Source organism: Ascidiella aspersa, chromosome 3, assembly GCF_963924565.1.
Source record: "Ascidiella aspersa chromosome 3, kaAscAspe10.2, whole genome shotgun sequence".
Lineage (NCBI taxonomy): Eukaryota > Metazoa > Chordata > Ascidiacea > Phlebobranchia > Ascidiidae > Ascidiella > Ascidiella aspersa.
Window position 1 is genome coordinate 13,422,990 of NC_139449.1, and position 12,782 is coordinate 13,435,771.

General features: G+C 36.3%; 1 protein-coding gene across 1 annotated transcript; it reads left to right on the forward strand.

Moving 5' to 3' along the window:
• Positions 1 to 439: 439 nt before the first annotated feature.
• Positions 440 to 12,210, forward strand: LOC146160297 (guanylate cyclase soluble subunit beta-1-like). Its single transcript, XM_083384921.1, has 15 exons — positions 440 to 548; positions 614 to 687; positions 763 to 863; positions 1,227 to 1,345; positions 2,470 to 2,667; positions 2,759 to 2,914; positions 4,163 to 4,301; positions 6,904 to 7,047; positions 7,363 to 7,561; positions 7,937 to 8,134; positions 8,714 to 8,834; positions 8,974 to 9,090; positions 9,162 to 9,302; positions 11,714 to 11,868; positions 12,075 to 12,210. Exons 1-15 carry the CDS (start codon positions 546 to 548, stop codon positions 12,208 to 12,210), a joined length of 2,001 nt encoding a protein of 666 aa, XP_083241047.1. The 5' UTR covers positions 440 to 545.
• The last annotated feature ends 572 nt before the right edge of the window (positions 12,211 to 12,782 follow it).

The following is a 12,782-nucleotide window of genomic DNA, read 5'->3' on the forward strand; positions in this document are numbered from 1 at the left end:
TGATCGGTTTGCTGTGATGTGACGCACCTAAAGCTGCGCAATGCACCGGATAACACTGCTACTCAGGCCAAGGCAGAAAGCCCTTCGCGTGTTATTGTCATTGGCTTCTAGGGTAGTTCATATTAACTTTTCGTAAATATATTTAGCGAGACAGCGTGTGCAGAAAATAAGCATTCCTGTTATAGCATAAATGTTAGGTTGTTTTTAGAGGTTAACGCTAATTAACCTGTGTACTTTTTAACTATTTGTTCAACTATTATTTAGTTTAGACTAATTATACATTTGGTAACATATTAGACAATGCTTTGAACTATAAATGATAGATACTTGTTGTCCTACTTTATTTTAAACGACTCTTGCACACGACCTAATTTCAGATTGCAAAAAATGCGAAGTTAGGTTGCCACAAAACGTTAAACTGTTTTGGATAATACACAATCAATGATCGAGTTTGTTATAAAGCTGGACATCTAATCTTTTTTCTATCATTTTATGGGAGTAGAAATTCAACGTCCAGTTTGCATATTTAAGGAAAACTACAAGCCATGGTAAGTTATCATTTGTATAGATATTGGAAGCCAAAAAGCAATTCTAGTTTTGTTACTTATTATAGTACGGATTCGTTAACTACGCTCTGGAACAACTTGTGCTGCGAAACTACGGGGAGGAGATATGGGAAAAAATTAAGTAAGTCTCTTATTGGCCGGATCGTGGTTTTTGAAAATAGCAATAACTTAGTTAAACCAAGTGATTTTTTTTTAGAAAAGAAGCCGATTTAAACCTCCAGGGCCAGTTCATTCAAAGAATGATTTACGAAGACATTTGTACTTTCGACCTGGTAAAGGCAGCTAGCGTAGTATTAAGTGAGTTTTATTAAGGTATTGGAAAATATGCGAAAGTTGTTTTGCTTAACGCTACCGCGTGCATAGCATGTTGTATATTGACGTTTCAGCAGTTGTTAAACGTATGACGTCACTAAAATGTTATGCGCGCTGCTATAAAGGCAGCAAATGAATCACTAGCGAATTAATGTACAGCAAATAAACAATGTTTTGCCTTACGGTGACGAAGTACATCTTCCGTAAATCATGTTAAATACCTTCAAATTTAAAAAAATACGCTCTAACGTCTAACGTCTATGCAACTTTTAGTTAAAACAAACATTGAACAATGATTGCCTTTTTGTTAAAAAACGGTTTGTTCTAATTCCTAACTGTTTTGCCTAGAAACTGACGCAAGCAAAATTCTCGAGTTGTACGGAAACTTTTTTTTTCTTTTTTGTGAAGAAGCTGGCTACGACATTATTATGAGAACGCTTGGTTCAAGCGTTCGAGAGTTTCTTGAGGTAAGGCATCAGTGTGGTAATGACATAAGTCAATGAATCCAATGACTTGCCTTAAGCGCACCTAATTTACTTTCAATAGGGCAAACTTACTTGACTTGATTTAAGTCTTTAGGACAAATGACTTGGGTAAAATAAACGCCCGCTCTTCAAGTTGAAGTCGTGTGCAAATATGCAAGTAAACTGGAGGGAAATTGAGTTTATAAATGCCGTATCATGCCATGGTACGACACCTCTCGCCTGGTATATTTTCTTAAAACGGTCCGCAAAAACACACATCTTGTTTAACAATGATGGGTGCACAAGTGTTCGATGAATGTTAAACAGCGACATTAGACTCGAGTATAGTTTCAGAAAAAAAAGATTAGGCCTACATCACGTACTGCGCGTTCTACACGTTTTGGTTATAGTCAAAACAATTGTTTTAAATAAAGGATACTGAAAGTGAGAATAAGTGGTGGGCCGCACGTAAACATAAGGGCCCGCAGGTTGGACACCCCTGGTTTAGAGGGTGAAAATGCAATCATCGGTTCCATTTTAAAAACATAATCATCCCTCATCTGTTATATTTTATTGGTTAAACAAATATTTGGAATCAGTGAAAATCGAAACTGCAACCTTGGTAGAACAACCAGTAACACATGTTCCGAAGCTTAAGTAAGCAGTCCTTCTTAAATGGTGATTGAATTATATTGTTTTTGCACCGATTTTAGTGTGTTCCGTGTTATTACTTTTCTGTTCAACTAAGCCTAAAAACAATTATTCTGAAATGCATTTGATTTGCTTGAGAAATCGGTTGTAGAGCTATGGGCAACTAGAAAACTATTAGGCCTAACAATTACGGAATACGACAGTGTGTATATTTTTAGACTGTGCTGGCAATGCGTACAAACAGCAATTTGAAACTAACCATTCTCCTTTCATTCACCCCTATCTGTTGGTTAGTAAAAAATTCACTCTCCTGGGGTAAACCATTCACCTAAGAAACACAGTGACCACTGTCAGAAATCTGTTCACTATAATAAATTGGAATGTACAGTTCTAATAACTTTTCATCGCACTTTTTATTTATGCTATACTTAATCGCATTTGAGAATAATAGTAAATAAGATTGAACATTATTTTAGAATTTGGATGCGTTGCACGATCATCTGAGTTCGATATATCCCGGAATGAGGGCTCCAAGCTTTAGATGCACTGACGGTGATAAAGAAGATTCACTTATTCTTCATTACTATTCAGAACGGGACGGCCTTGAAAACATTGTCATTGGGATTGTAAAGGCGGTTACTATGCAAATACATAGCACTGAAACTGAAGTTAAGGTAAGATTAGTTGCCTTTCTACTACTTGTATTTTTAAGTAAAAGCATATCTTCTATTGGTAATTGTTCATCAAACAAGTTTTAAACTATAGGTGATAAGGCGTAAGGGTGACGAATGTGACCATGTTCAACTTGAAATTATCGCCAAATCAGGAACGCTGTCTGGTCCTAAGCACAAAGACTTGGCCGCCATTGAAGACGACCTTTGCGAACTTGAACCAATCATTGGACCGAGGACTTTTTGCAAAGTTTGTAGCATAGCTCTGTCAGTTTTACTGTAGATCTTGTAATTCGGACGATTATATTTGAACATGACTGACCTATAAGTTAAAATTATTAATTTTAACCTAAAAACTTGTTTTTACAATCAATTAACGTATGAAGAATACATTTAGTTAAATAATATTGTGTCTGGACGTCGTTATTCTCCTTTGAAAAGAGGAGTTTTTAAGGTTTTATAAAAAAAAACGTGCCATTGCTTTCTATTCTAAACGCTTGTAACAATTCGATTATTTAGTCAGTAATGCCAACCACACCAACCCTGCGACGAACATAAAAACGCACAATATCAGCCTATAGGGCAGGAGTCACCAATCTTTTTTCATTAAGGGCCGGATAACTGCCTGACCATCGCGGGGTAAAACCCTCACTGAGAAAAAAAAACGTTTTTTAATTCATTTATTATGACGTTTCAAAAACATGAATATATTTTTTTAATTCTTTTTGCTGTGATTGACACATATAATTTTATGCCAAACACTTAATCTTAATTCTCCTCGCTGATATCAATTTAGTTTTCCAGTTTTGTAGATTCAGTTAATGTAACCTGAGTGTGACCCGTTACTTACTATACACACTATACATTGCTGCCATGTTGGTCCTTTTTCGGGGCTAAACCAGGGATTGGCACACAAGACAATACCAATATATATCTTTTAGCAACTTCCACTATATAAACCCAATTGTTTTTCGGCCATGTCATTGCCCGTTTTAGGAAATTCGTTTTAGGAAATAAGATTAGTTGTTTTTAAGTATGACTTTACATTCTAACTCAACATTGTGACATCATCTCTGAACTTTGCATGAAACCCTTCAACAGTTTAACCTTTTAAGCGCCTCTTAATTAAGCACTTTTTATATTGATGTGAAAACACTGTCTGTATAATGCAGACTATAAGCACATGGGCTTTGTAGCTAAAAACATAATATTTTGGAGCGAGTTTTGATGAATTGTGTAAAGCGGGCGCGGGATAAAAAGTTTAAGAATCCCTGGTCCACACGTGGTGAAGTAAGCCGAAGCGGCCCGCAACGGTGTTCCGGCAAATAATTTCTTCCGGGACGTTGTTTTTTGCACGACTTGGTAATTTGTGAACCTATATCACATTATTTGCCATTAGACACAACCACGGTTCAAGAATACGCAAACCAGTAGCCTACTGACATTGTCCAATTACGATGCGTAACACGTTTTCACGTCGTGATTATTTTCCAACCAGGCTTTACCATTCCACATGATGTTCGATTGCAATATGAACATAAAACAAGCAGGTGCTTCTATCTCTCGCGTTGTCGAACAACTCCAACCGGCATTTATTGCTGCTCAAAACACTGAGTATGACCGCGACGAACATTATGGTGAGTTATTCTAATAAATTATTTTACCTCATATAAAACATTTATCAAAAAAAACATAATATTGCTTTTATTGGTTCTGTGCCAACCCGGTCCGTTAAACACCAACCGCAAGCTCGTTTATTAACTAGCGCAGAGACAGTGAGGTATCCCGTACATTAACTGGTTGATTAAACGTAGTGCGCAATAAGGGCATAGTTTTTGTTTAATGCAGTAATATGCCGTAGTTTGCAGAAGGACTATGTAATTGCAAGATTTTTGACAAACTTTTATATACTATACCACGCGGCAGGATTTAGTCGCACTCGTGTCCCCTTTCGTGTAGTTTATGATCGGTTTAAATAAAACATGATAAGTGCACAGTCAATTCTTTCAAGCGTTTTATCTTCTTTATCTATAGGTCGGTCAAAGCTTATTTGTTTACTTTTTGTTTTATTGTACAAGGAACAATTAAACTTTGTATACTGTCCATACTACCCTTGTTTATTATGCGTTGAGTCAATGACACTCAATACTTTATTGTTTGCCAATTTTTCGTAAAAATGTCAATCTTTTAAGCAATGTGATAAGCTTTGTTTTGTGACAAAAGCGTCTCGCGCCTTTTAAAGTAAAATTTTGCCTATAAAAACTGGTGAACGCAATTTCTTGCTTCGCTCGATTAAAATCAACCTTAAATCTTGTACACTATTTTGTTCGGTTCTGCTTTGACGTAAGATTTATTTGGTTCTGACGTAAGATTACTTGTTTTTTTTTTGGTAACGATATTATTTTGGGACATATATTTACATCGTCAGGGTACATCAAAAACGTTTGGTGTTGTTGTAGTTCGCAAACGGCTGGCGATATCAATTTTCACTTTAAAATGGTCGATGCTTAAAGTTTATAATGGCTTCTTGCAGTTTTTTTAACCACGCAAAAAATATTTTTAGAGTAAATATGTTACATTGCCACAATCAGTCATTTTTTTAAATCATCGGCAATATTACGCGACTAGTAAATTGACGCTGGGATGGTACAATATAGTATATGTAATAGTATTCTTAAAGATGAAACAGCTTGAATGGAATCTTGCATTTTGTTAACCTACAATCATATACTCTATAGCTAGAATAATCTGGCACCAGGATTACGCGTTTGTTATGGACTACCAGCGCCTTTGCTAGCATGTAGGGCCTATAGCTATAGTATATAGCAGGGGTCGGCAACATACGGCCCGCCGATGTAATTTATCCGGCCCGCCGCCTCTTTGACAAATTAGACAACAGTCCATTTCACATACTTTTTGACTATTTTAATTACGTGATGGTGAAAAAATTCGCGCTTCGCGCCAATGATCATTCTACATCCGGTTTGTTTTCGTTTTGATGCTGCCTTTTCAACTAGATCAGCGATTCTTTACCGTTGCGCCGTGGATGACCGCCAAGTGCGTCGCGGAAAAACAGAAAACGTATTCAAAAATATTGGACATATATTTTTTTAACATTTTTTATTTTCGGCAATGTAATAAAAACTTGAAATTTAAAAGAAAAACCGGCATACCAAAAAAATCGCGCTCGCTTCGCTCGTCAGGGAACAACCAATGAGCTAGATTAAATTTAAATGTTATCGCGTTCCCTCAAAGTAGTTTTTAGTAGTATGAATGACGACGTGTAAACTCGAATTTTAAACCAAACAAATGCTGTTTTGCGCTTTGCGTCAACACTTTACTGCCTCTGTAAATGTACTTAAACACGTTTTAAGTGCAAAAAATATCCGAGGCCCGCTTGATTCACAGTTGATCTAAAATTTCAATAACACAATTCTCAGTTAACATTTTGTGCGGCCCGCAGAGACCTTTCTGAGTTTGGTTTTGGCCCGCGACTAGAAACAGTTTGCCGACCCCTGGTATATAGCGTCACTGATTCCACAATGGACGCATCATACTTTAATTGTGAGAAAGTATTTACTCGACCCATTTAGGACACAATACCGAACATTACTTTATTTACGGTTACAAGCTAAATTGCAAAATTATTTTTTTACTATTGGCTATAGCACGAGGTAGGATCACTCTTACACGGGAATAGTATAATATGCAATGGTAATCAACAGGCAATAGCTTTATGGTTTCATTCAGTTTTTACCACGAAAAAATCGAGCGTTTTACGCTGACTGTGTTTAGTAGTTTGTCACAAGTAGGCAAAATAATAACTTATTTAACCTATGCAACGCAGGGTATTTCGTCAAGTTAAAAATAAAGAGAGTTGAGGGTAAATTTAAATACTTTTGCAGACGACCGCGTCCAGCCACTAAATGTAGCCTAACTCACGATTTAATGACAAACTAACATTTTAACAATAACCAGTTTAAACCCAAACCTCATGCAACGTATAACACCAGTACCCACGAATACGCACCACACTAGACGTGGTATGCACGCCTTAAGGTTTGTCCTAAAAATATGCCAATACATTTTAGGTGCTTTTAAAAAGTCAATTAAAGTGAAGCGTTCATTAAATTAGGTGTCCTGGCCGTCTGGATATACAAAATAATATACCAATTGGAATTTGAAAACGTTTTTGTTTTTATTAACGTTTACTTACATGTCGTATGCAATGTTCTAAAGATTCCAATTTGAACGCTGATGCATGCGACCCCTCTGAAGTGAAGATTACTGATCTATTTGAACTCGTGCGACCTCGCATCGCATTTTCATTCGACAGTATTAAGTCCCAGATCAATCAAGTCTTTGTACTTCGTACGAATGCAGGTTTGTCCATGACAAATCAATTTTTACTTAATTTTCTAACAAACTTTTGGTATTGCAGTACGATACCAATAAGAAGTCTGTAACAAATAGATTTGCATGAATAAACCCACTTACTTATGAGTTCAATTTTATAATACATAGCTTGTTTTCACAGTGTGATGACTTAATATTATTAAACAAACAAGGATTAGGCTACCAAGGGGATTGAATCACATGTAACTTTGATAAAAAATATAAATAAAGAATTATTTACGACTCGAATTTTATGATGGGTTTTTAGTGATTATACTGTTTTTTATAAGAATTTGTTCTAAGGCGTGATAAAAACGGTTCCAATGGAAAATACGAGAGACGAGGTGGAAAGTGTAGAAATCAACGAAAATATCCAGGAGAAAAATGTAAAACGAAAAATTAGTTATGTTCGCGACCAGCAGGACAACTCTACTCTAAGATTAAAAGGACAAATGATCTACGTTCCTGAGTGTGATCAAATATTATTCCTTTGCTCTCCAAGGTGAGTTTTGCAATGTTAAATGTAATGCATTCGTACAAATGATCAACTCAACAAGTAGTTATGTGAAGGCCCTGTTTAAATTTCCTATCTCATATTGCCTAAAGTAATCTTTAAAACATAAAATATATGAATAAAACAAAACAAAACAAAACAAGCAACAGCATTATGGGTTTTTGATAATGTCGAATCTAAGGGATATAGGACCCGGAACGCGTAAGGGTGTCATCGGTACCGATTGGAATACTAAACTGGCAAAGGCATTTCAGCCATGGTTGCAAATCAACGCAGCGTCTACTTTAAAAACCTATTTTCTTTCAAGCTTATTTTAAAAGAAATGCTATAGGTTTTTTTGTTTAACCTTTCTTATGAATGCAGTGTTATGAACCTAGAGGATTTGACGATGCGAGGGCTGTGTCTAAGTGACATTCCGCTTCACGACGCAACTCGCGACCTCGTCTTGCTTGGGGAACAGTTTGAAGAAGACTACAGACTTGCTCAGAACCTAGAGATTCTCACTGATAAGCTGCAGCACACTCTTCTTGCACGTGAACGTGAAAAGAAAATGACTGACAAGTAAACAGTTTGTTTTACGTTTAAGTCAGTATATTACCGAATATTGAAGTGTTTCTCAATGCTAAACGTAAATAAAACAAAGAAGCTTTGGCGACCCAAATATTACTGACTTTTTAAAAATGAACAAAACATGAACAAAACATCATAAATAGTTTAAATTTTATGAAAGTGGGCCTTGTCTTCGTAGATCTTCCACTGTTTTCTCAAATTTTAGGAAATCTTGCTCTTCTTGTATGTAAATTGTTTTGGGGTCGAGACCCATAAGTTGAGAAAAAATGACATATTGGCTACAGTCCCCATACCAATATTTTTTATACTGAATGACATCTTTTTTTAACCTGATTAACGTCAGACTTGACATCGTACTGGGTCCATTTCCATTCTCTACCTTACGTTTAAATTATGCCTTTTCCTTGTTTTTATAACGCTTTGCCCGGCCTATACTATGTTATGGGTTTATATGTTTATTTTTAGTGCACATTGCACACCCTATTATACAAAAGTTTCTTACTAGCCTTAACACTCTAAAGCAAAAAAAAAATCTGTTTAAATGTCTGTATACCGGTATATTACTTAAAGATTGCTGTATGCTGTATTACCTCACTGGGTTGCCAATGAGTTACGCCACAAGAGACAAGTACCCCCAATGAGATTCGACAGTGTGACTATTCTTTTCAGTGGATTGGTGGATTTCGGAAAGGTTTATAATATGATATTTTCCTAGTTTGACAATAACAAACTATGTATAGATGTACTGTAAACCTACACATGATCTTTATTTTTGAGCAATCCTGCTTGTTATTATTCTAACTAAATCTTAATGTCGTTTTATATTTTAGTTTTGCGCTAAGCACAGCACATCGGACGGCGCCATGAAAATAGTCAAGCTGTTAAATACGGTTTATACCACATTTGATGGGCTTTCCGATCCGAAAAAGAATCCCTTCGTTTACAAAGTAAGGTTTCAGTTTTATCTGTTTTAACGCATTAGATAACTACGAATACTATTGTTACAATTTACTTTAAGGTTGAAACAGTTGGAGACAAATACATGGCGGTTAGTGGTCTGCCTGAGCACTGCAACGACAACGCTCGGCACATATGTCAGTTGGCCCTTGATATGTTGGAACTAAGCGAACAAATCGTCATTGACGGAATGCCGATTCAGGTAAAAAATAATAACACGTAAATCTGTAGCTGAACAATTTTCGTGTGTACGAAGAATGTCGCAAAATATAAAATGAATAAGAGAGATTTTCGCTTTCAAATCAGTTGATATTTGGACCGTTAAGCAAAAATAGGTATAAACGCATAAAATCATATTTGAAAATTTCAAAAAATATATTTTGCCGTAAGAAGGGCTTCCTCAGTTTGAAATGTAGGTTTTGTAAACCATAGTCAAACGTTTTCCAATCAACTTTATGTGCCTTCAACTTGTGGATAGGTCTTGGTTTTGGTTTGCAAGTGGCTACACACATGCCGTAATTGCAACATGTTAACATTCTGGCGGACTGCACACTACCTGTAGGAGTTTTTAAAACGGTATAGTGTGTGTCACCATGATTTGGTGTTGCTATATTAAGCCACCTTAACGCATTTCCCACGTGGTTTTAAAGGGTTTATAAAAGGTTTCTTCGCTTTGTCGATTGGCGTAATGAAATGCGGGATAGACATTTAATGCCGTTGCCCACACAATGCGATTTTCAAGATTTAATTTAATTTTTGACTTAACCGTTATTTACAACCCTCCGCGATGAGTTTATGTCAAACGTCGACAATCACATATGGACAACTTCCTTTATCCAAGCATCCTGTTTTCCAAAAATGTTTCTACATGAAGTTGTTCAAGAAATGTTTCCGTTGGACTCTATCATGCGGCTTCAACAGCTTATACAATGCTGGTAGCACGTGAATTAGTAATTAAATGGTCACAGCGCGTTTGCGACTTTCCTTTAGTGACCCATTTCAGACATAAAACTTCTTATTAGGTTATGCGTTAATTTTTCATCTTTAGATTGTTTTAACCAAATTAAAAGTACTGGGAAATTACAGAGACAAAAAATTAGATCTTTAAAGCCACACAGATAAGTCAAAGAATTAAACACGCCATTCCGCTTTTACATTATTACCGCTTTCACACAGGCTGTGAGTGTTACTCTGATTGTGGGGAAGCATAACTTAACTGATTTCAGACCCACGATATGCCATGTTTTGATATTTTTATTTAGTCACATGCAGTAGAAACGTTTAGGGATAAGCAAATTTAGTATGACATTTAAAAAAATATGTTTGCATTATTTATGCCACTTACGAAGATCGTACGCTATCCGTAATATTACTTTCGGGTTGTATGCTGATTACCTAACTTAGCTTCCAAAATTATGGGATATAACATGAAGCTATTAGTTTAACATGTTACAACGTAATGTGCAATAGTTATAAAGAGCCACAGTATGATGGATTGTTTCGTTTTGTTTAACCAGGTAAAATTCAGGTAGACTTCGTACATTATGATGGTAAATATTCTATTTAACCTGGGCAACGCCGGGTATTTCGTCTAGTATACCATAAAGCAACAGCAGCCAATGGTATTCAAAGGATGACTAGGGCGGATCAGTAAGCAATGCTTATGGCTTCAAGTTTCGGTTGGACAATGATTTTTCAAACTTTGTGAAACAATGTTACCACTTGCGATTAACCCCACGCTCGAGATATTGACTATCTTGCGAAACACTTCTTGCAGATCCTCTGCATAACAGGTTTTCAAACGTCAAGTTGGTGCTTTGTGCCCAGACTTCCAGTATCGGTGAATTTTCGAAAGTTTCTTTTACGTACCTTGAAACCGCCAGGAGTACTTGGTTCTGCTGCTCTGTAACTATTTTACAGTGTCTATTTCTGCTCCAAAACGGTTTATTTGGCAACTCGAACAGCATCTTCCATTATGCTACCAAATTAAACAGCCCTAGAAAACGATCATTCATCGCTCCTTATTTTTAGAGTTTCATTTCAAAAGACAAATAAATCGTGTCCTCAGTGACATACTTAATGAGTTAGGAAGTTGTAGTGCGTCCTGTCCACTCAGCCAAGTACAATAAATACCACACTAAACATAACATGAAATGATGCATACTGTTTACAAAGCAATACAAATCGTCTCGCGGGTACCACTTGATTAAAGACAGGTCCCGCATGGCAAGCTAATGACTTAACAATAGAGGTAAACTTAGTAGCCTTTATTTAAGTAAATAAGTGCTACATGCTAAAACAGTTACAGCCGTTTGTGCTCCAGTCGTATGTTGCACATGGTTGTTGTTGACTTATTTACGCTAGAAAGAAAGGCATCTATAGTTTTGTAAAGCGCCGAAAAGGATTATACAAGTAGTTTTATTTCTCGCGAAGTAAAGTGTCATAAACTTTACTCTGTAAACTTGTTAAAAAAGAAAGCATTTTCTCTTGAACTGTTTTCTTCATCGCATACAATAAACATAATATATATGGTATACTTTCGTATCCAAGTGTTTACAAATAAATCTGTTGTAAAGATAATAATAATGACGTTATTTTATGACCTACTTGCAGTTGACAATCGGGATCCACACAGGTGAGGTCGTTACGGGTGTAATTGGACAAAGAACCCCGCGCTACTGTCTTTTTGGAAACACAGTTAACATTGCTTCACGTTGCGAGACAACTGGCTTGACAGGAAATATCAATGTCTCCGAATATACATACCGGTAATCACAATTTTTTGATAAAATTTCTAACTCGTGTGTAACAAATATTTTACTTTTTAAAATGACGAATCCGCATTTTGTCAGGATTCGTACATTTGCCCCATATAGTAAAACCGATCAAGCGTTTTTAAAGAGTTCAATGACAAAAACTGTTGCGAAACAACGCTATGTTATGAATTGAAGCTTTAACCATTATATTTTTTTAGATGTTTACAATCTCGTGAATGCTACAGTCCACATTTCAACTTCGATTATCGAGGCTTGATTCAGATGAAAGGGAAATCGGAACCAATGAAAATGTATCTACTATCAAGGAGAAAACTCCATGAAACGCATTTGTAATATTCTCGAGACAGTTTTTCGCGGCCGCGGCGTCATTGTCACTTTATAAACAAACAAAAATAAAATAAAATTTCTTTAGTATAAACTTTTTTTCTTACTAATTCGTTTAACTGTATTTACAAAACCAAAATTATTTCACCATTATCCCGCCCAGTGTTTTTTTTAAGGTGTTTTGGGGGACCGAAACGGTCCCATAGCTAAACGATTCATACCTATAGCTAAACGATTCATACCGAATAGTGATCCAATCAGGGGCGGATTAAGGCGGGGGCTAAGGGGGCTGCAGCCCCAGGCCCACCGAAAAAATAGGCCCATACGCAACAACTTAATAAGACCAACCGACGTTATCTCTGTCTGTTAAGTTTTAATCTAGAGCAGCGTGGTCCAATTTTATTTTGTCGCGGGCCAACAGAAGCAATTCGTTTTATATGGCGGGCCAAAGATGTAATGGCGTATCCGAATTTTAGTTGGCAGGGGACATATGACGTCACCATTACGTCATGATTTATAATATCTTTAGAAACGTGCGGTTTTTGAAACAATTGATGTGCAATTGAGCAACCGAAGCAAAT